This window comes from Gambusia affinis, linkage group LG03 (genome assembly GCF_019740435.1).
Source record: "Gambusia affinis linkage group LG03, SWU_Gaff_1.0, whole genome shotgun sequence".
NCBI lineage: Eukaryota > Metazoa > Chordata > Actinopteri > Cyprinodontiformes > Poeciliidae > Gambusia > Gambusia affinis.
The window spans coordinates 18208892-18232848 of record NC_057870.1 but is presented as its reverse complement, the minus strand read 5'-3'; the positions used below and the strand labels follow the sequence as shown (position 1 = coordinate 18232848).

The following is a 23957-nucleotide window of genomic DNA, read 5'->3' as shown; positions in this document are numbered from 1 at the left end:
AATACTCTTCTAGTCAGAATTTCTTACTGAGAATGATCAACCCTGGCCCTCCCGTCAAGCTTCTTGCCCCAGTTTTGATTATGTACATAAAGATGCATTAAATTAAGTTAATTCACATAAATAAACCATATTGGAAAATCCTAATCAGAAAGAAGTCAGAATCTTGAGGTTAAGCAGATCTTTCTTTGGACATAGTCAACCAAAGTTTCCTGATGAGTTTTCTGAAGCCAGTTCCTCTTGGCAGTATGTACGTCTATGAGAGTATTTGTCACAAGGAGCTGATCAGCCAATCAGAGGCAAGAGCTCTTGTACAGACTACAAATAACGCATTAGGAATTGTTTATTTAAATATAAACTATATGATAGAGAGACATTTAAATATTTAGTGTTGCAGGTAGTAACTTTAGATCTCAGCCTGTTCTCTGGTCTTTTTTTGGTATTGTTAAACCTCCCAGTGGATCTCCACACTGTTGCTATCTCTGGTTAAAATGTGCCAAAGTACAAATGTTTTCTTATCTTTCCCACTTTGATGAATGCTGGTTCATTCCCTTTGGAAAACATTAAGTTATTTATAAAATTTCTTTGTCACCTTGGTCAACTTAAAGTAAAGTGTACTTTTAAGAACTGCCCTAAAATACTGTTTCAAAAAGGGATTTTCATTTTATTTTATTTTTTATTTTTTTGCTCCTCATGGAATCCAAAGGTCCAAAGATTGAATCCATATTTTTTTTTGTGTGCACAATAAAAGGTTAATTCATTTTAAGGTCAGTTGTGTTGAATTATTTGAAATGTTTTTTTGATTTTTCTGCAGGTGATTCTGGATGACATGGGAAACAAAGTAGTGTATGAATTCCCCATCAATCGCTGGTTTGCCCTGGATGAAGATGACGGGAAGATTCAGAGGGACATTTTGGTTGGAGCAGACCAGCCGACAGGTGAGGAGAAAAACACACAGTGAGTTACGCAGCATAGATAAAAACCAAACAAATTTACTTTTTCTAAAATTGACAGGAAGGTGTAAGGTTTTCTAAACCACTCTAGAAATATTTCCTTTGCCAGAAAATCTTGTAACTACTTATTAATTAGCTTAGGCTGGCAATGTTTACATCTTAGTAATTGTGTTCCTGCACATCCTGTTGAGACCTGGGAGCAGTGAACCTGAGAGACTCTCTGACTCTAGCTGTGATAAACTAACAGGTAACCTAAACCCGCAGGTATCGTCTACAACGTTCAGATTGTGACGGGAAACATCCGAGGCGCAGGAACCAACTCTAATATTCACATAGTGATGCACGGTACGAAAGGCCTGAAGAACAGTGGAAAGGTAACGGGAAAACAACAGAAACAGAGAAGAACTAGTGAACAGAGCGGCAGTGTTTACGTTTTATCCAAACAAAGCAGAGTTGTGTTCAACGAAATCCGACACTGATGGCTTTTGTGCTTTAGTCACAGCACTCTGCAAAAGAATTTATTCTTCTTGAACATTTTGTCTGACAGCAGCTACAAGCTTTGTATTGAATTGGGATTTTATGCAGTAGATCAACATGATGAGCTGAACAAATGTGAAATAAGATGAAAATGATACATGCTTTTCATTTTGAGCAAATCTGTAAGTTGAGGTGTGTATTCACTAAAACTGCAGGTCTTAAGGTGTCTGTAATTCTTTTCAACATAGCTCTAGCTCTGTGAGATTGCATGGAAAGCATCTAAATATGAACTCCTTCTCATGCTTTCAATATGATTCATATAGGCCTACTGTACTGGCTATAGTAGGCCATTCTACTGTAGCTCTGGTTAATTATAAAGTTAGAAGATGAAACTCGCTCCATTACCAAGTTTTTTGCAGTTTTTCTTCCAGTAATTCCCTGTTTTCATCTTTAAACTCTTACCAGCTGTCATTTTCTTGCTGGCAACCCCCCCCCCCCCCCCCCCTTACGATTCTGTCACCACCGTATACAGTGACAGTTTTCCACCACATTAATTGTTTTGCATTTGAAGCAGTGTTGGACTCATCCGACCAGAGCACGTTTTGCCTACTTTTGTTGTGTAAAACTGCAGAGTGCACCTTTTGTCTCCTCCTTTTAGCAATTGCTTTCTGCTCGTCACTTTTCTAAAAAAGCCAGATTTATCAATTGCATGACTAAAAGCTGTTTCTCCACCTTTTGTCTGTCTGTTGCACAAAATGCCAGTAAAACATGTTGAAGTTTGTGGATGTAACAAAACAAAATGTGTAAAAGTTCAGGAGGGTGTGAATACTTTTGCACATAATAAAAATAATAAAGGTGAGTATGAACAACAGTGGATCTAAAGCAGAAATATATTCAATTAAGATGCTGATTTAAAAATAGTATTGCTCTGGAATACACCTTACATGCTACACATTGCAAGATATCTTTTTCAATTCAGTTTCTTTTTATAAATTTCAGCCTGACTCTGACTAAAAGTCATCTCTGCCTCCCTATTCTGTAGGTATTTCTGGAAGGAGGGAAGTTTGAACGTGGACTGACAGACATATTCAACGTTGAGATTGCTGCGCTCCTCAGTCCTCTCAGCAGAGTTACGATCGGACATGACAATGATGGACTTAGACCCGGGTGGTACTGCGAGAAGGTAAATCAAATGCTCACGTTAAAAATACTGCAGTCTGTACAGTGAATTAGCTGAATCAGGTCCGTCCACAGGTCGTTGTGTACTGTCCTTTCACGGGGGTAGAGCAGACCTTCCCGTGCGGCAAATGGCTGGATGAGAAGGAGGGGGACGGCCTGATTGAAAGAGAGCTGTACGAGATGGTCTCTCTCAGGCAAAGGAGGCAGAAAAGTGAGTTTAATGTGAATTATTACAGCTTATCAGTCAAGGTATTTTCACATACAACAGTTTGGAAAAATCTTGAATACCCTTACAAAAAAATCCCATGAAAATCACATGTGACTTTCACATGTGATCACATGTGGTTCACACAAATTTTTACATGTGAAGGATGTGAATCACATGTGAAAGCACATGAATACGTGGGATTTTGGAACGTTTCGTGGTAAAATCACGTGTGATTCACATGTGGTTTTCATGGGATTTTTTTGTAAGGGTAATTCCTTCCTCTTTGCTATTTACATCCACAAGTAATATTTTAAAATGGTATTGGTCTTTGGGCTTCAGCTGCTTCTATTAGTAAATATTTCTTCAATTTTTGTATTTTTTTTCCTCTTTGTTTTAAGTCTTTAGCTCTTATGAATGACTTCTTAACTGAAGGGATGAACCAGATTTATGTTGACACATAGCAGATATGGAGAAGCAGCATCTAAAGCAGAGTCTAACCATTAATCTCTTGTCCTCCACTTAAGCACTTTACTTTTATTTAAATACAAGCTCTCCGATGTCTGACATGATTAAAAACACAACAAATAAAAACAAGTGGAAATGGTTGATGGAGAAAAATCTTCAAACATCTTTCTGCTTGTTTAATATTTTAAATCTGAACCTGAAATATGAAATCCTCTACTCCTAAAGTTAGATTTAATCAGTTTGTAAACACCACATTTTTAGACTATCAGTGCTTTATTTTTAAAAACTCATTTAATGTTTGATTGTTTCTATTTTTAATTTTTATATTTACGCATTTGGCAGACACTTTTATCCAAAGCAACTTACAAATTAGGATATAACAATACTGTTGTGGCCCCTCCCCCACCCGTTACTTCTTAAAATGGGTTTTCCATCTTTGTGTGTTTTCATGTTCACTCACAGTCAAGTAGCCCTTTTTCCAGCTGTCCACAGGACTCAGTCACTCCAGCAAGGGAGTCTCTGCCCTGAGAGGATATTTTAGCAAGCAGAAAATGCCCTCTCCTGGAGGGCATCAAAGGAGCAAAACCAGTCCAGAATAACTTGCCCCAAAGTATTTTGGAAAACTCTCAACTTATGATTGTCCTAGAAGTGTTGTGTTCATGTCTTTAACTCTTTAACTCTTTCCAAGCGGCTCAGGTAAAGAACAAGAGCTATGATGTTTATTAAAAACAGTTAACTTGTACAATATCACAGTTCTAATAATGTTATTAAGAATAATTATGGACATTTGAAAGCTAAATTTTTTTCTGCAAACTCACTATGTCATTGTTCCAAACTTTTCCCTACTCTGATTTCCTCTCTTTATGGGCAGCTTTATCTTATTTGCTCCTGGTTTTATGACTTGAAACAACACAATGCTTGATGCTTTGTAAGTCTAACTCAAGTAATAACAATAGTTTGGTTTGTCGGTCCTCAGAACATCCCTGGTCCTTGTGGATTTGGACTACAGACATGCCCAATGCCGGCACCGACGCAGACATCTCTTTTCAGGTTTACGGAGAAAAGAGCAAGTCGGATGAGATCAGACTAGACAACAAGTCTGACAACTTTGAACAGGGTCAAGTTGACAAGTTTATGGTCAGTAGGAGATAATTTAACTATATTATGGAGTTAATATCTGATAAATAGGTGACAGGTACTGTTATTGTCCAACAGGTTGAGCTTCCAGATTTGGGAAAATTGATCAAACTTCGAATCTGGCATGAGAAGAGAAATCCTTTCGCAGGATGGCATCTGAGCAAGGTGAGATTTCTAAAATCTAATTATTCAGTTCATCTTATGACATTTCTTGGCATAAATATTTGGCATTTTTTTCTATTTTCATGTTTATGATTCAACAATTTTCGGCTTTCCATATTTCCTCAACAATTAGCAAAATGTTAAGCACCATATGTTGTGAAAAGACACTCAAAAGACAAAACACTTTTTTCTTTTGACTTACTTATCGCACTGTTTAGTTGATATTTCAATCTATGCATCTACCTCAGTTGAGTCTATAGCCCCCCTTCATCCAGCTCAGTCTTATTTTTTTTTAGGTTACTTTGATGAAGACATTAACAAAGGAGAAGTACACATTCCCATGCGAGCGGTGGCTGGACATTAACGAAGACGACAATGAAGTTGTGAGGGAGCTTCCGGCCTGTGGAGACCTGATAGATGAGCCACTTCCTGGCACGTCTTTACGCAGACAGATGCATCAAAACCTGCTTATTCATAAAGATATTCAAACGATTACCAGCGATGTTGTTTTGTTCTGCAGTGATTAAATACCGGCTGACAGTTTGCACGGGTGAAGTCAGCGGCAGCGGCACAGATGCGTCTATTTTCATCAACTTGATCGGAGACCAGGGGGACACAGGGCAGCGCCAGCTGATCAACTGCAAGAATAATGTCAACAAGTTTGAGAAGGGAAACGTGGGTACATTTTACACTTCATCTTCAAATTAAACCATTATGAAGTCTAACAATTTGCACACACAGGGCAGTAGTGAGGTGTCCTCGGACTTTACACAGTGAATCTTAATAGTTTTACAGATGAATCATGTAGATTTTTTTAATATAACTTTAATTAAAAGCATTAGAGTTGTAGGTTTTGATGTGCTTTGGTTCAATATCCATATTCTGCAAACTACATGCATTTATTTATTTTCCAAAAACATAACTTTTTTTAATTTAATATAATACATGTGTTTTACATCTAAATCAAATCAATTGAATGGGATTTGTATGCGTTGTTTCAGTGGATTTTGAGTTTATTTGAACATAAACTCAAAAAAAGAGATAAAGAAAGTCAATTTTATAATAATTGCTTTAGAAGTCTGACGGACTTGTTCTAAAAGTTAAATTAAAATAACTAAAAAACCCATTTTCTTTCATTTAATTACTCTTCATTAGTAGTTGGAGAAAGAAAGGTTGAACAAACTTAAACAGTGGTAAAGTCCATACAGTTAGTGCTCATGCTGCATTCAGGTACAGCTGGGACTCGAGGCTGTCTAAAAGTCAAAGCAACAACATTAACACAGACTGAGTCAAAATAATTTAAATATCAACCTTGATCGTTTTCAATTGATTATGTGATTGTATAATCCATCAAGCACTAGCTATACCAGCTCGTGCTATTTTTATTACACAGTGTTCCAAATTATTATGCAAATTGGATTTGAATGTCATAAAGATCAAATTTTTTGTTGTGCTTTTAAATTTAAAGATGGTATTATGTCAGGGCTCTTTGAATCACTATAATTAATTTCAAAGAGCTGGTTGATTAGTTTGTCTGGTGAGCTCAATTAAAGGAAATCTACTCATGGAGGATGTTCCACATTATTAAGCAGGCCACAGGTTTCAAGCAATATAGGAAAGAGAAAGGACCTCTGCTGACGAAAGTCATCAGATAGTGTAGTGCCCCTCTGTCCCCTTACTTTTTGCATTATTTATATGTGGGGGGTTTTTTTGGCTTTTTTTTTTTAAATAAAAAAATGTAATCCACCTACACTTTGCGGCTGTTGTCTTGTCAATCCAGATGGACGAGTTTATAGTCGAGGCGGTGACCATCGGACGGATCCGCAGGTTGAGAATCGGACATGATGGGAAAGGCGGCGGCTGCGGCTGGTTTCTTGACAAAGTGATTGTGAGAGAAGAAGGAAAGGCAGAGGCTCATGCTGTAGAGTTTTCCTGCAACAGGTAATATTCACATAAATACTGTGCATTGCAGAAGTGTTCATACAACTTTAAAAAATAATAGTTTTAAAGTATTTTATTGAGTTTTTACCTGACAGATCAAAACAAAGTAGCAATTGTCAAATGGAATCAGAATTATGCTGGTTTTTTATGTCTTTTGCAATTTCACTGCTAGTCTTGCAGATCTGAGACTGAAGAGTTCAAATTAAGTTCAGCTACAGTGAATAGAGAGCATCTGTGAGCAATAACTTTTTTGTATGTTCAATCCAACTTTGACTGAACCATTTTAACCGTTCCTTCTATTTGCAGTTCAGTATTTGTGAATTTTTGTTGTGAAAAGTAACCTCAGTTATTTGTGTTAATTAATATGTCTAAAATATTGACACATTATATCAGAACAAAAGAAGAGTGGCACAAATGCAAATCACACTTTTATTTGGAAAAATATCTACTATCATGATTCCTTATAATTTGATCTCCCAGTGATATTATATTGATAATATAGCAAGAAGTAGACAGTCATTTTCTTTAACCCTGAATCAAGCGACACACAAAAGTGTCTTGTTGGTCGTGTTTGATGCTGCGAAAACAAAGCCTGACTTTCTGCTCCAAATAAGATCACTATTAATTAGATTACAGCTTAAAATTAGACAAAATTAAAACAATAAACAGAGAAGTTAGACAGAACTTTAAGTAAAAAAAAAAAAAAACTTTGACAGTGTGGTAAGAGAAATAGGAGACTCAAAATGTGGCAGGGAATGTTAGTGACACATGACAGGTGACAAGTTTTATGCTGCTGATGCTGAATCCTGAGGAGACCATCTGTGACACGTCTCAGCAGAAGAGGAGATACCGGTGGTGTTGTCAAAGTCGATCCAGACAATCTATTTATTTATTTAATTTAGGATCATGCTGGAAAACTTCCCTGCCATATAAAAGCAAATCCTCTTCTGGCATCAATAATGTAATTTTGGTTTAAATTCCTCATTTTCTTGTCTGACGTGTGTTTTTGCATTGTGCTCCCACCTCCTGAGATAATTACAATAATAAGCAGCTGTTGCTAATGAAATGTTCTGAGAGCACAAAAAGCCGTCATTGGACGGCGGAGACGAGACGTTTCATTCCCTGCATGTGTTGCTGTGTAGGTGGCTGGACCGCAACGAGGACGATGGACAGATCACCAGAGAATTAGTGCCGTTCATAGATGGACAGCGTCTGTACAGTAAGTGGGAAGGAGGCCTCACGTTTATTCATTATTTCATTTTGTCGCTAAAAATTCGCCTTGTGTCAGATGTCGGCTATCAGATCGTGGTGAAGACGGGCGACATTCCTGGAGGAAGCTCAGACTCCAACGTGTTTGTCAAGCTTTACGGAGAAAAGGGCGACACCGACAAGATGATGCTGGTGGTTTCTACCAACAACTTGGGGAACTACTTTGAGACGGGCCGTGTTGACATCTTCACAGTGGAAACCTTTGATATTGGACAGGTTTTCCCATTTGGTGTTGATGAAAGACTGAAATATCTCTATTGTGGTGCAACCTGTTTGACCCAACCTAATTTCTTGGTCGATTTCAGATAAACCGTCTGATGATTGGTCACACCAACAAAGGGATGCGTGCTGGTTGGTTCCTGGACAGCGTTCAGATCGTGGTTCCGGTCCACGGAAAGAATTACATGTTTCCCAGTCACCGCTGGCTTTGCAAAGACGAGGCTGACGGGAAAACGGAGGTGGAGATTTACCCCAGTGAGATCCTGGAGGTGGAACAATGTAGGTGAAACACTCACACAGATTTGTTTCATAATGAAAAAAACATCATTATTAATCTCCAGGAGGGCGCCTTTAATTACCAAAAGCACAGAACAGATGTACATGTTTTCTTTCTCTTTGTTTTCATCAGAGTACAAACATTACAGTCTCAATATCCTGGACCAACACTGAATGAACTCGTTTAATAACACTTCTACTATGTTCTGATAACAGAGCAGCTGAAATGTGCAAAGGTTTACCTTTTCTTTTATTTGATGCATAATACAAGAAAGGAAAGATTTTTATTTATTAATGAGGTAACTCTTTTCTATGTCAATCACAGATTATTCATTACACAAATAATTGCATATTTCTAATGTCAGCAGGAATCCTATTAGTGACCTAAACTCACTTTACTGTTCTTTTGTTACTCATCATTTTGATTTCTAGTGATGAACTATGAGGTAACCGTAGTAACAGGAGATGTGATGTTTGCCGGCACCAACGCCAGAGTGTTCATCCAGATCTACGGGGAGAAAGGCAAAACAGAAACTATCACTCTTGAAAACAGATCCAACAACTTTGAGCGCAACACGACTGAAATATTTAAGGTATTAACGTTTTATTTTTACTGTTAAGTGTCTCCAGATATGTTTTGCTTAATAAGCAGAGAAAGCAATTTGACATTCGATGCAAAAAATTTCCCATTTCTTAACAGTTTGAGGCCAAAGACGTGGGAAAAATCTTCAAAATACGCATTGGTCATGATGGTTCAGGGATCGGACCTGGCTGGTTCCTGGAGTCAGTCGACATTAAACACCTGATTTTGGCTCTGGTGCCCAAAGAAAAGAAAAAGGACGACAAGAAGAAGAAGAAGAAAAAGAAGAAAGACGAAGAGGACGAGGATGAAGATGGAGGAGAGGAGATGCAGGAGGTGGTGTTCACGTACAGTTTTCCCTGCTCACGCTGGCTGAGCAGCGATGAGGAGGACGGAGAGCTGTTGGTGGAGCTGCTGCCAGAGGAGGCAGACGAGGACCTGGAAGGTGTGAAGCTGACATCTTTCCAGCCATCTTCCACACTTCTGCACTTGAAGCTTTCCTCTGCAGAATTACCGTAGAAATACAAAACCTTTCTGCACCTCAACCATCAGTTTCAGTCTTGACTCGCTGCTGATGGGATTTCCAGTTCACTCCACAGCACCATGTGTGCCAACCTGTTCAACTTGACAGTGTGGAGCAATGGCCTCTTTTAGATCGGTTCACAAATGCTTTTTTAGATTTAACATAATGCCTGAAAAAATTAAAACATCCTTTAATTTGCATTCAGATAAAGATGTAGGCATCTGAGGTGAACTCCACCATTGCTGCTCCTTATTAAAATATTCCTCACCTGCAAAAATAATGTGAGCTTTGATTGAACACTCATTCAAAATAATAGATTACCTCTTTGTTTTTATCTTTCAACACTGCAACAAGCTCTGCTTTTATCACAGTCGATAAAACTGATACTTTCCATGCATATAATCAATTATTCAACTGAACTGTTGCAGCAATGAAAGAGGTTTCCAGCAGTGCTTTGATTATTTTTATTTTTTTTATTATTGGCAGAATATCCGGCTACTTTCATTGTTGTCTTTGCTGCTTTCTATCAGGTCTTCATCGAAGTCAAGAAAGCAAAATTATCCACAGTTGCACCAACTGTGATCCAAGCACAGAAAAAAAGACAAACTGAATTTACAATGAATAACGTCAAGTTACATTCATATTACTTGCAAACATGAATATTTAAACACAACTAATCTTTTATCAGTAAAGTAAAACATGTCTTCATGTTAATTATTAAGAGTATTATTGATAGTATTTAAAAACACCAATTTTCCTTAAAGCCTCTCTCATAAAAGCACCAGCCTAACATCTGATCGCTGCTTTAGAAACATTTTTTGTGACTCATTTCAATTATTTATACCATTTAGGGCACATTTGCCTTTTTAACTGATGGTGTGATTTGAACGGTTTGGTTTGACTCTGTATCCTGGCCAACATATGCGACAGTTTGGGGAAGGTGTGAATAATTCATCGCTTGCTTTGTCTGACAGTCAACACCTATGAAGTGTGTGTCTTCACGGGTGACATGATGGGAGCTGGGACAGATGCCAACGTCTATATTAATATTTATGGGGAAAATGGAGACACTGGTGAGCGCCTCCTGAGAAACTCTGACAACCTCAACAAATTTGAGAGAGGGCAGGTAAGACGGGTTCAACGACACTTGACCAATTACTTTCTTAACTTTTCCTCCATGTTTACCTTTTTTTATTCAGGATTGTGGCTCACTGCACTTATTTTTCCGTTCCACAAGTGAAATTAAAAATATGTCTTTAAAAAGTGGGAGGAAAAAAAAGTGAGCATAAGGCAGTTAAGATTGCAGAAAAGTTGCACGAGAAGGATAGGGTTACATTTAGATCCTGAAGGGCATCACTGTATAACCAAGACAAAAGCAGTGCTAGCAAAGGCTGCAGCACAATTTTGAGTTTATAGAGGCATTTACAGCTCTGGAAAAAAATTAAAAGATCACTTCGAAATATCAGTTTCTCTGATTTTACTTTTTATAGAAATATATTTGAGTAGAATGAATATTGTTCTTTTATTCTATGAACGACTGACAACATGTCTCTGAAATTCCAAGCTAAAGTTTAGTATTTATTTGCATAAAATAAGAAGAGAAAATGTTGTGAAAATGATGCAGTGCTTTCAAAGAAAACAAGTTGATATTCATTTAGAAACAACAATATAAATGTTTTAACTCAGGAAGAGTTCAGAAATGAATATTTGGTGGAATAACCATGAGGTTTTCAGTGGGATTCAGTGGTCTCTTCATTTTCTCTAGAACTGTATATCATAATTTATCCAGTCAGACCAGAATGTTGTGTTGGAGCAGCAGCTTGAAGACATAACAAACCTGCACCCTACGAAGGGATATACAAGCACTTGAGCTGAAATTCAAAACAAAAAAGAAATTCTGAAAACATTTAGAGTGACACTGTAATTTCTGTTCCGGTTCTGAACGGTAACAGGTTCACACCAACAATTTTGAAACCAGAACAGCCATGTTATATTGATGAGTGCAAAACTCACTTACCCAAATAAACAGTCCATCAAAACCTAAAACTCTCCATAATTTACTCACAACCCAACGTTTGGCCTTGAAAAGTTTTCAAGCTACTCCTGCACATATGAGTAGAGACGGGGGAAGTTGAACTTCTCAGAAAGCAGCTGCAGTCAAATGTTCCCTCCTGTCATTTGGGAAAGACCAGGAGTCTGCAACCTTTACAACCTAAAGAGCCACTTTTATGGTTTTATGACCACAGATACCTGCGGTTGACTGTGTTGTTTTGTCTATGTGGGAAGACTAATGTAACACTATTAACCTTACATCTAGGTTTCAAATTGTTTCATGCTCCTGTTGCAACATTTATTTCTGACAGGATCAATTTTTCTGTTTAATTGTTCAGAGCTCACTCATGTTTGCCATACCGATCTCCCTGCAAACTTTTACTGACCAGCCACAGATCCATCCAACATATTTCCATCCAAAATCAAATTTTTGTCAAAGGAAAAACTCAAAAATACAGTCGGTTATTGTTTATCATCAGAGATTTTCCTCCTCAGTGCTTATTTGTTTTAGTGGATCCAACTCAAAAGTTTACTATTGCCTTAAAATAAACGAAAGAGGTAGATTATGATTTACTTATCTTTCCTATTTTCAAGATTTGTAAGTTTTCTTTCTCTAAAATATAATTGTAGACCTTTACAAAAGTACTATTTGACACATGAGTTCAACTTGGCTCTTAAAGGTAATTACTCATTTTACACCACTTGATAATTTAGAATCACTGATCCCATTAATTTTCATCAGGACCGCAGCAGTTTTTATAATCGATATAAGGACCAGTGTTTTAAATCAGCAGCTCTTACTGATAAACCCGATGACTTCTGGGCAACTTGAGCCTTGCTCTGAGGTGTGGGTAGGAGTGTATTCTGCTACAATTACAGGATCTCCTGCAGGCAGGCCAGCTGTGACTGAGAGGAGCTCTGATGAGTCCTCCATGTCATTGAACCTGTCCTACTTTTACTCCCCACTTCATCCACTCCTGTGAATTATTCATCTCTGTGTTTCAACTGGTGACAAACACATTCAGTTCAGTTTATTTCTAACCCACAAATCAAGGCCTGACTAAAATCGGATTATCTAAGAATGATTTTGTGTGAAAAAGTGTAATGAACATATCGTAATCTAAAAAAAGATCCATATTATATTATACAAGATATGTATATAATATTATAGCCTACATATTATACAAGATGTCATCTAACAACTGGAACTGTGCAAAACAAGGATGGATGAGAACCTGAGTTTACAGAACCCCAGGGAAGACCTGGAACCCACTGCATGCTTGGGTTTTCCCTCTAGATCCATGACAATGGCTGGGTGGATAAAAAAATACTTTCTCTGGAGAGATATCTCACAAACTGGGAGTGGCATACCTACAAGGCTAACTGAACAAGACAGAGTCTCTCCTGTGATTTTGCAGGAAGACGTTTTCATCGTGACAGCTATTGATTTGCTCACTTTGAAGAAGCTGCGAATCCGACATGACAACACTGAGCCTCACTCATCCTGGTACCTGGATCGTGTTGAGATAGTGGACACAAAGGAAGACATAACGTAAGTGTAACTTGCGTTTCAACGCATTTTTCTCTATTTTCTGACTAGATATATCTGCACACCTAAACACATTAACAGTTTTGTGCAGAAGTAAAGCTCTGATTAGTTTATTTCTGGGGCGTCTGTAGGTATTACTTCCCTTGTAACCGCTGGCTCGCAGTGGATGAGGATGACGGGCAGATAGCAAGAGAGCTAGTTCCTGTTGATGAGGCCTTTATGAGGCAGGATGAAGATGAGGAGGGGACTAGCGCCACTTTGGGACTGGAGCAAAAATGTAAAGTGCCTTAAACGACTGAAGCAAATTATAAACATAATGCATAATTTAGTATATGATATATTAACCTCTATTTCTGTTATTGCAGCCATGTCCACTACCTATACTCTCAAAATAAAAACTGGGGAAAAGAAATATGCTGGAACCGATGCCAACGTTTTTGCCATCCTGTTCGGTGAAAAAGACGATACAGGTGAGCCCCGGCGTTGCCCTGGCAACATAAAAATCCTGCCTAAAGGTTAACTGGGATGTGAAACTCCCGTTGATTCAGGGCTCATCAACCTAAAGTCTTGTAAAAACTACAAGAACAAGTTTGAGCAGGGGATGATCAACGAGTTCATCGTGGAGGCAGTAGACCTGGGCGACCTGGAGAAGCTCCGGATCGGACACGACAACTCAGGCAAGGGAAAAAGAAAACTTTTTTTTAAACAGAAATAAAATGAGTTTAAACAATATAAAATATCTGATGTTTTTTATTCCAACAGGAAGTTCATCCGGTTGGTTCCTAGACTGGGTGGAGGTGGACGCCCCATCTCAGGGACAGAGACTACGTTTCCCATGTGGCCGCTGGTTGGATCCAGCAGAGGACGACGGTGCCATCGTGAGGGATCTCTATCCTGCTGACTTACAGACTGAAGTTTACACTCCATGTAAGCAAACTAATGCTGATAAAAAAACATTAGTGGGAATGGTATTTATGGAAATGTGTTTTTTAGGACCCAAAGATGTTAAACTTTACAAAATAGAACAACACAGTAAAATCTGATGAGGTGTTCAAAGTTTCATCAGTGTTTTGCTTTAATTCCAACTTTTTGTGGCACTTTCAAAACATAATAGTTGTCCAAGGTGTGCACAGCCAAAGGCAGAAAGACATAAATAAAAAAGAAAGTGGTTGTAAAACACTATTCAGGCACAATGCACAAAGTGAAAAGCAAAAACCATAATTAAAGGTGAAATTTCATACCACAGGTCACAAAACTAAGCAAATCTCCTGGTTTCTTATTTTTCAGTCGTGCCTTATGAGATCAAAATATTCACCAGTGATGTGTTTGCTGCGGGGACAGACGCTGACGTGTTCATCGTCTTGTATGGACAAAACGGGATGTGCACGCTGCAGAAGCACCTGTGTGTAAACAAGAGAGAGCGACGGCTTTACTTTGAGAGAGGAGCAGAGGACATGTTTATTGTGGAGGTGAGGAAGTGCATTTTAGAAGAACGATGGCTTCTTACGGCTGCTGCTTTGTAAACATCCAGGTGTTCTTGTCTCAGCTGGAGGACATCGGTGATGTGATAGAGAAAATCAGGATAGGACATGACAACAGAGGCACCAACCCAGGGTGGCATCTTGACAGGGTGGAGATCAGGCGACAGCTCCGGAAAGGAAAGGTATCCAATATGCACTCCAGACTACACCGCTTTCTCGGAAGACTAAATAAATTATGAACAGTTTAGTAATATAAAATTTCTACTGGTTTGGCTTATTTGTCTGTGGTTAACGTCAGGGTTCAGAGACCACGATATTTCCGTGCGAGTGCTGGCTGGCCAAGTCTGAAGACGATGGAGAGACGGTGAGGGAGCTGGTCGCCTCTGACATCATCACCCAGAAGCTCCTCCGGGACGGGACACTAAAGACGACCGAAATGGAGGTGGAGGATGCTCTGGAGAGTAAGTTTTCCTCTGATGTAGTTGAACAAGTACAAATTATTTTACTTTTACTTATCATATTGTTACATTCACATCAGTATCTTTAGTGAATGCTTTTTAACGCACACACTGCATACACAAAGCTCGAAATGGTCAAAAATAAAATGTTAAGATATGTGTAACTGTACTAACTGTTCAGACTTGGTGATAAATCAACATATGAGCTGCTGTTGTCTTTCAAAATGGTATTGACAAGTTTCCACTTGCATGTTTTTTACCTTGCTCTGTTTCTGCCAGTGAGGCTTCTTCCCGATGGAGTTTGGAGAAAATTCAGTTTTCTGACAGAATAAAAAATGTTGGTAACACTTTATCTGGAGGGATGTGCATAAGACTGACATGGCACTGTCATAAACATGACATAACACATGCTATGAACATGCAGGAGTCTTCATGAATGTTTACAACTGTTTTCATGAAGTGTCATTCAGTAAATAATGACACTATAAATGCAAAGTTTCACTGAAAGTTGCATTAAAAGTGTAAACTTTGCTTTATTTGGACAATAATGATTCTTTTAATGCAAAGTTTTATAAAAATTTGCAGGTTTTAAAAAAGGAAGAAGGCGTTTCCTATGGGGCAGTGAAAGGTTTGTTGTAGAGTTAGAATCTGCAGCTCCACTCTGTCCAGCATATTGAGTTTCCGCTCTTTGTTTTTCGTTTTTCAAGCCTGCAGCTGTTCCTAAATGTTAACTCTTGGCGATTGTTTTCGTTGGGAAAAACCCTGAAACCCTATTCTGCTCCACTTGAATCACCATTCAAAGTCGGTGACGAGTTTCAAAATGTAAAGGCTTTCAGAAACCGAGAGTGAGTTGTTTCTCAGAGAAACAACCAGACTGAAACTCTGCTGGAAGTGAATGTCTGTCAATCATTTCCCTGAACTAATCCATGAATAATGTTTACTCCTAGTATAAATATAACAACAAATTTCCCATTAGACAGAAACCATATTTCCAGTAGTTGAGGTTATATTATCTCATTAATAAACAGTAACTTGTTATATTCCCTGGGTTTTGCTCTACTTTTATGTTAAAAGACAAATATCAAAATGCTTAGAAAGGTGTAGAAATAAAGAATGTACTTGATTTTAAAAGTCAAAATAATGAATTTAATTGAAGTTCGATTGGATGCAACAAACAAATACACTATTATTTGAATTAAAGTATGTTATCATAAGTTGGAGGGAAACCAGATACATTTTGCAGCCATCAGTAACGTTCTTTTATATTTCTGTTTGTATATCTGACCACTTTTATTATGAGAAATTCATAGGTTAGTTTAAATAGATTAGTTTCCTGGCACTGACCTGATTTTAAGCATGAAGCATAAATTTTCAGATACGTTCTCCTGTTTAGTTGAAACACTCAACTGTGTCAACCGTTTCTCTTTTGTTAAACATTTTGGAAATAGTCCTCTATCTTCATTATTTCATTCACTTTGTTCAAAAAGAAAACCTAATATCACACAGATAATACAAAATAAAGCCCCACCGATTATTCGTATCACTTGGGAGATTATTATTTTGTCATATTTTGATACCGTAAGCATAACTGACAGAAAAATCCAATGAACAATCTAAAAATTGTAAATGTATTCTTGTTTTTAAAATGTCATTGCTCAGTAGAAGCTGAAAACCTTTATGACATGCAAACTTCTGACCTAAACCCCAGTTTGTGTAAAGAAATGTGACTTGTAAAGTTCTATTTTATTGTATTTAATTTTTTTTGTAGCTGTGCACCTGAGTGTAAAAGAGCGTTAAGTCCACTGCATTCACAGTTTGGACTCTTCTCCTTCACAGCTCACGGATACAAGGTGTCGGTGCGGACAGGTGACATGTACGGCGCAGGAACTGACGCCAACGTCTTTCTCACCATCTATGGAAACCTGGGAGACACCGGGGAACGCAAACTCGCCAAATCTGAGAACAACAAGAACAAGTTTGAGAGAGGAGAGGTATTTATAAAGTTCAATGTCTGATAACGTTGGTGCGTGGAGACATTAAACTCCATCCCTCGTTCTGTAGGTGGACAGGTTTACAATTGAGGCTGTGGACCTGGGGCAGGTGTTTAAGATTCGGATTCGTCATGACAACACCATGGTGGGAGCTGATTGGTACCTGGACCAGGTGGAGGTGCAGGATGAGGACACAGAGGAAGTTTACATGTTCCTGTGTGAGCGCTGGCTGTCGACAAAGAAAGAGGACAAACAGATTGACAGGATCTTCTACATCAAGGTCTGTTTGAGTCAGTGGATTATTTTCTGTTTTACAGACGAGGAATGCAGACGAAACAAGTTGAAGATGTTTTTTCTAAACCACCAAAGAAGAAACATGACCTTCTGGAAAGGATAAATAGTGCTGCTGAGAGACGTTCAGGAATGATTTAAGTTTCAAAAAGAAAGAAAGAAGTTACATCCTTTAATTATCCAAATGATTAATTAGGACAAGACATCCCAGCTTTTCCACCGATAACTGTGTTCTCATCTGGTACAGAAAAGAGTCAAATAAATAACTTATATGCTCTCAGAGAATTAAAACATAGAAAATTTTAGATCAATACTGACTGAAGTTTATCTCCGCTCTTCGTCCTTTACAGTACATAAATATGCAGGTAGACATAAACACTATTTCCATTTCTTCAGCTCATCCCCCAAATTTTTAGAAGATAAAGGGACTAGTAGGGGACGTCCTGTTTAAAATGTAAAAGTAAACGTTCCTCCATGTTTTTAATCGTGTTTGCTTTACAATGTATCATAAGGTGAAGGATTTAAGAACTAATTAGATTCTTCAAGTACAAATGTATTCAAAACCTGGATGTCTGTCCAAATTTTTTAAGCAGTTTTTTTTGTGTTAAAAAAGTTTTTAAATTTCCATTTAATTTCAGTGGGGTTTTTTCACAGCCGCTGGTTTTGTTTAAAGAATTATTAAAATACCTGTTAATATAGTTTAAATTAGCTTTGGAATAACATTTTTAGCTCTTTTCTCCTTTTCTTACATCAATACTGTTCCTAAATAGCTAAAAAAGTTTATTTGTCCTTCTGACACTTTTAACCAACAAACCATTTTGTTCCCATGTCCTGAACTGATTGTTCTTATTCACATTCCCACATTTTTAAACTCTAAATAATGAGATTATGTTTTCCACTACAATGCCTGCCTTTGCCTCAAATGTTCACTAAACAAATCTTGTGTTTTGCATGTCAATATCTTGGCAATATCTTTTCTTTAAACAATCATTTTTATTCTCATACAGTGTTCTGTTTTATTTTGTATTACTAAAATCTGTTCGGTGGGTCCATTACAGGGGTATGAAGGTGAAAGGAATACCGATCCATATTTTTTGAAGATGGCCCAGTCCAGACAAGGACTCGATAAAAATGCCAATAAGAAGAAAAAGAAGAAAAAGGCTACAGTGGCCGAAGAAGGTCCAAGTAAGCAACCCTTTAAAAATCACTGATATCAATGTAGAAAACAGCCATTACACCTCCTGCTTGTTCAAGTTCACAGAAAAAAATGAGAATCAATATGATGCTTGTTATTTAACTGAGTCAAGATGTCGTAACTTCTTGTTTTGTTGCTGTGTTTGTAATTTTGTTTTCATCAAAACTGTTCTCTCAATGAGACAACCTGCATAAATAAGGGTCAGATAAATAAAAATCAAAAATATCTCTTTAATAAAGCTGAGGTGTCGACGATGAGAAGGTAAATAAAACTTCACTGTGAAATGTCTGCAAACATTCTGGGATTCCTTTGAGAAACGAGGAAAAACATCTGAGGAGTAGAAAATGGAGGTGAGAGTACAGAGCAGGTGGCGGCATTATAAGCTAATAAAAACGGGATTACTGAGGATCCTGAAGTTCAGATAAAATTATATTATCTTTATGATGATTACAGCAGCTGGCTGTATAAACTGAATGTTGGTTTGATATCAGATAGAGGCCATCAGATATTTAAATACATTTCCTTATCATTTGACAGTTGGCCTTTATAAACTAGGTCAAATGTTTTTACCTGCAGAGAAAAAAACACATTTTATTTAAAACACATTTTTTTCTCTGTACCCACAACTCATCTAGGGGCCGTTTTAGTTTCACCTGGTTCAAATTATGTAAGAATAAATAAAATCTCCTACTAAGCACCTTTTGCTTTCCATTTATTAATCTAAGAAATAAACAACAGATTAGTGGAAATTATTTTTAGCAGCAGATGCATCCTTTCCTACAAATGATCAAATGTTCACTAAACAAATCTTGTGTTCACATTTTTGATTATTTTAAAAAATTAATTATTTACTTATTTGGATTTCTTAAATATTTCTAATGATTTCTTAAAAATGTAAAATCTGCAGAAAGTGACAATTTTTCATCCGATTACCCATCAGAAATTTCAATAGAATAATTTATTATTAAAATAATCATTAGTAAAATTAGAAGATAGTTATAGTTGTAATTTTATTTATTTCAAACAGGTTTTTTAAAAACAAGCAATCAAACATGTGCATACATAACCAAGAATAAAATAATTTGTTTGCCACTACTTTTCTGTTTGAAAAGGAGGAAGAAGTGAACATGAAGTAATTATCTCAATTTAGTGAAATATGCTACCTTCCGACACAATAATTACCTGAAATTTGTAATTAAAACCATGTACCTGTTTAATATACTGTACTAAACAGCCAACAAATCAATTATGTTACACAGACAAATTGGTTACAAACTAAGTATCATGAGACACAATAATTTAATCTCATTTAAATTAAGAATCAGATTTTCTAAAACGTCACATTTCTTTGTTTAAGTAGTGAAACTTGAATCTGATCTGGTCCCTCATGCAGTCATTCCTTATCACTTCACGGTGTCCACCGGGGTGGACCAGGACGGCAGCACCACAGCCAGGGTTTATGTCATCGTCATCGGGCCGAACGACGCCGAGACGGACCGTCTGTGGCTGGACCTGGCAGAAGGGAAGAAATGCTTCGCGGCTGGTGGCATGGAGCACTTCGTGTGCTACGGAGCTGACGTAGGAGAGATCAAGAGGGTGGAAGTGAGAATCTGGGACTGTCTGTAGCTAAATCTGTGAAACTGCCTGTCTGCTGCTGCTGCTGCCTCCTCAGTGTTGAGAATTTCGCATAACGGCTTTCTGGCGCAGGAATAATTAACTGTAGCTGCAGTGTATGGGATGTGGATCAAACAAAATCAAATGATTTCTGAATTCCCAGCTCTCTCTGTCTCGTCTCTTGCTGCTGCTCAGCTCGGCCATAACGGAATCACACCAGAGAGCTGCTGGTTGGTGGATGAGCTGTCTGTTGCTGTGCCAACCAAAGGTATCAAGTACATCTTCCCATGTAAATGCTGGCTGGCTAAAGACAGGGGAGATGGTTTGACTGTCAGACTGTTGAACGTGCTGGACTCCAGCACCATCAACATTATCCGCAAAGTGAGTCACCGCTCTGAAAATATGAGCTGTTGGAAAGCAGAGTTCCTCTCGTTTATGCCTGTTGTTCTCTGCGTTTTTGCAGGTTATTTATTCGGTCTCGGTTGTCACAGGAGACACTCAGTATGCAGGGACGGATACAAACATTTTCCTGACTGTGTACGGGGTCAACGGGAGCACAGAGGAAATGTTGCTGCCGAAGAACGGGGATAGGTCAGTCCAGCAGCGATCCTCTAATAATAAACCCCACTCTCTAGAGAAAGTGTCCTCCTGATTAATAAAAGTCCCCTGATTATTTCTCCCTCCAGGCTGAAGTGATGTAATTTTTCATCTGAGAAAAATCTTTTGTTTGCCACAAATCTCCACCCAATATTCTAGGAAAAAAATGGTTTCTCTTCTATAACAGAGACCCAATAAAATTTCCATAAAGTCTCATTCTGAATTTTGTGACTTAATCCTTCTATATTCATTACCCACTGTGATTCTGAGACTTTTTGTTTGTTTGTTTGTTGCTTCATGCAGGTTTGAACGTGACCAAGAAGACACGTTCACCCTGGAGATTGATGACATCGCTCCTCTGAAGAAGATCAGAGTTCGGATCGATGGCACTGGGAGCCGCCCAGACTGGTTTCTTGACAGGGTAACAAGAAAACCATTCATATCTAAAACTGCAGACATTATACTAAATATCACCAAAATTCTTTATCAGTGGTAGAAAAGCAATTATAGGGTCATAAAGTTGGTTTTATCTGGCACAAAATGTTTGTCATTATTATTTAAGTATATTTTTTCGGTTATATTAGTCATTTATACAACTTTTAATGTTAAAGGGACAGTATTATGTATTTGTCAGATACATAGTACCATTTTAAAGAAAATTTGACTTTTAATTGGGCCTCTGTCGCTTTAAGAAGTCTTCCTCTTTCTGATACTCTGCCTTCACCACATAATCAATAACAATATCACATCATGAAAACTCAAAAAAGTCAATTTTATTAAATATCCCCCTTTAAGTTCTCAATAAGTGGTAATGAGTCAATTATATGAATTGTGTTCTTGAAATTCTTATCAGAGCCTGATGTGATGCTTTTTGACAAATTTTTTATTTTTGCCTACTTCATGTTGTCGGACAGGCCCAGTTTAAATTTTTTATTGGATGTACAGGTCAATTAGTTATTAAAAATGTGGTTAAATTAATTAAAATATTACTTGAAAATCTGAATATTTTATTTTTATTTATTGATTTTATTTTTGTTTTATATGAACATTTGGACAATTCAGATTGAAAAAAAAATATCAAAAACATAAGACATTTGTAACAAACATCTTTCTAAAAATGACATTTTAGCAGATTTCTTTCCATCCAGTCCTGTCGTACTGGCATTCTTTTAGTGTTAATAATTAATTTAATTACTCCATGCTCACTTTTAGATCCTGATGCGGAACCTGACCGCTGAGGAAGAGTATCTGTTCACTTACGAGAACTGGCTGTCCAAGACGAAAGGACCGAAAAGGACAAAAGTGTGTGAGCTGCCAGCAGTGGTGGACGACGAGGAGATGGTGGAAAAAACAACCTACACCGTCCAAGTTCAGACCAGCGACGTCGGAGGCACGTCACATGAGTTTTAGACAGTATTGCTCTTTACTTTTTAGTAAATTTCATGTTTTTCTGTCTCGTTTTTAAACATTTGGTGCAACGTTTCAGGTGGCGGCACCGACGCCAACGTGTTTTTGATTGTGTTTGGGGAGTACGGCGACACCGGGATGCTGCCGCTGAAGGAGAGCACCAACAGGAACAAGTTTGAGCGGAAAATGAAGGACGTGTTTCGGTTTCCTGATATGCTCAGTCTGGGCGAGCTCTCCAAAGTCCGAGTGTGGCATGACAACAAAGGTGAGAGGAGGAAGCCTGCAGAGTGCAATACTCATGATGTAAAATTATATATTATGCATGAGAGCAAAACCAATATCTTCTATTCAAAGACCTGTAAACTGTTTAGAAAAACATTGTTGAATGCATCAACATTTGGATCACAATGCCTCTCGTGTAAACAGGCCCCGCGCCTGGGTGGCATTTAGATTACATCGAAGTGAAAGACGAGGCCATGGACCAGACCTTCAGGTTCCCCTGCGACCGCTGGCTGGCTAAAAATGAAGACGACGGGCAAATTATCAGGGAGCTGGCTTGTGCCAACAATGAATCAATAGACCTCAGCGATAAAACCAGTTAGTATAAAAATATGTGGATGCTGGAAGCTTAAAATCTTTTGGAGGTAATTACATTCATGTGAGATTATATGATTGCTTCTGCCGCATCACAGAATATGAAATCGCCACCATTACTGCTAACACCGACAACGCCTCAACCTCAGAAAACGCCTGGATTGTGTTGGAGGGAAGGAAAGCTCGATCCAAGGAGTTTGTTCTGGAGAATAAGAAAAAGAAGTTTTTAAGGCAAGACTTTAAAAACACTCTTACTGTGACGATCTTGGTTTGGTTCTTTTTTGTGTTTCTTTTCTGATTATTCATTATTGTCTGGAACGTTTGTCATATTAGTTTATTTTTGTGTTTTGTTTGGACTTTAATTTGAAATCATATCGTGATATACAGTACATCAAACATATATATATATATATATATATATATATATATATATATATATATATATATATATATATATATATATATATATATATATACATATATACATATATATAAAACAGAAGAAATATCGCTAATTTTTCTAGCTTGCATTTGTATCACCTATAAAAATGCATAAATGAATCAAATTGGCTTCATAAGTTAAAAAGTTACTCTGGCCTGATGATTCCCAACTCTGTGTGGGAGAAAACAAACTCTGCACTCTGAACTCATCATCTCCACTGTAAGGCATGGAGGTAGCAGCATCATGCTGTGGAGCTGCTTTTCTTTACCAGAAAGAGGAAAGCTGGCCAGCTGAATAAGACTGGATACTTGCAGGACTAAATTTATTAGTCACTGAATTAGTGGATTTAAGATTTTGAGTATTTGGTAAACAATTTTCAGGTATTTATTTGTAAAATTTTCTCTTTTATGGATTGTTTTTATTGGTTTATCACATAAAATCTCTGTATAACACATGGAAATGGGAAAACGTTAAAGAAATATGAATGCATTTGCAGGGATCTTACATAATCTTCCCTCGTTCATGATTTCTATTTCTGCCCTCTCGCGTCTCTTTTCTCAGGAAAGATAAATCTAGCGCTAACAAAGAAAACGTCTCACTTTATTGATTTTTTTTTCTTTTCTAATTGCTTGCCCTGCACAAACTTGCCTAATAGATGCCGATTTCTGTGAACTTTCACAGCGGTGCCACTGACACGTTTGAGTTCTCGTCCAAACACTTGGGGGAAATCGCTGGGATCTGCCTCGGCCACATAACAAAAGACGGAAAGAAAGTGAAGAAAGAAGTCTTCTGGCACGTTTCGGAGGTGGTAGTGACAGAAAAGGAGCTGGGTAACAAGTGAGTGGTTTGTCACACAACTTACATAATGTTAGGTTATGTAAAAATAAAAAAAGAAGTCCT

General features: G+C 37.7%; 1 protein-coding gene across 1 annotated transcript in view; it reads left to right on the top strand.

The window, feature by feature from the left end:
* The window catches only part of loxhd1b (lipoxygenase homology PLAT domains 1b), a 31081-nt gene that overhangs the window by 6462 nt on the left and 662 nt on the right, over positions 1-23957 (top strand). The window contains exons 10-44 of the mRNA XM_044110558.1: positions 812-935; positions 1215-1324; positions 2470-2610; positions 2682-2817; positions 4256-4416; positions 4495-4581; positions 4875-5010; positions 5099-5253; positions 6359-6519; positions 7662-7738; positions 7808-8004; positions 8094-8286; positions 8716-8876; positions 8984-9308; positions 10361-10512; positions 12857-12990; positions 13119-13264; positions 13353-13457; positions 13536-13664; positions 13750-13914; positions 14275-14456; positions 14534-14650; positions 14767-14929; positions 16763-16917; positions 16988-17197; positions 18267-18393; positions 19797-20005; positions 20213-20398; positions 20481-20608; positions 20918-21035; positions 21827-22004; positions 22101-22286; positions 22448-22618; positions 22714-22846; positions 23739-23894. Of these exons, the coding sequence (XP_043966493.1) occupies positions 812-935; positions 1215-1324; positions 2470-2610; positions 2682-2817; positions 4256-4416; positions 4495-4581; positions 4875-5010; positions 5099-5253; positions 6359-6519; positions 7662-7738; positions 7808-8004; positions 8094-8286; positions 8716-8876; positions 8984-9308; positions 10361-10512; positions 12857-12990; positions 13119-13264; positions 13353-13457; positions 13536-13664; positions 13750-13914; positions 14275-14456; positions 14534-14650; positions 14767-14929; positions 16763-16917; positions 16988-17197; positions 18267-18393; positions 19797-20005; positions 20213-20398; positions 20481-20608; positions 20918-21035; positions 21827-22004; positions 22101-22286; positions 22448-22618; positions 22714-22846; positions 23739-23894 (5414 nt within the window). The remainder of the gene's footprint in view (positions 1-811; positions 936-1214; positions 1325-2469; positions 2611-2681; positions 2818-4255; positions 4417-4494; positions 4582-4874; positions 5011-5098; positions 5254-6358; positions 6520-7661; positions 7739-7807; positions 8005-8093; positions 8287-8715; positions 8877-8983; positions 9309-10360; positions 10513-12856; positions 12991-13118; positions 13265-13352; positions 13458-13535; positions 13665-13749; positions 13915-14274; positions 14457-14533; positions 14651-14766; positions 14930-16762; positions 16918-16987; positions 17198-18266; positions 18394-19796; positions 20006-20212; positions 20399-20480; positions 20609-20917; positions 21036-21826; positions 22005-22100; positions 22287-22447; positions 22619-22713; positions 22847-23738; positions 23895-23957) is intronic.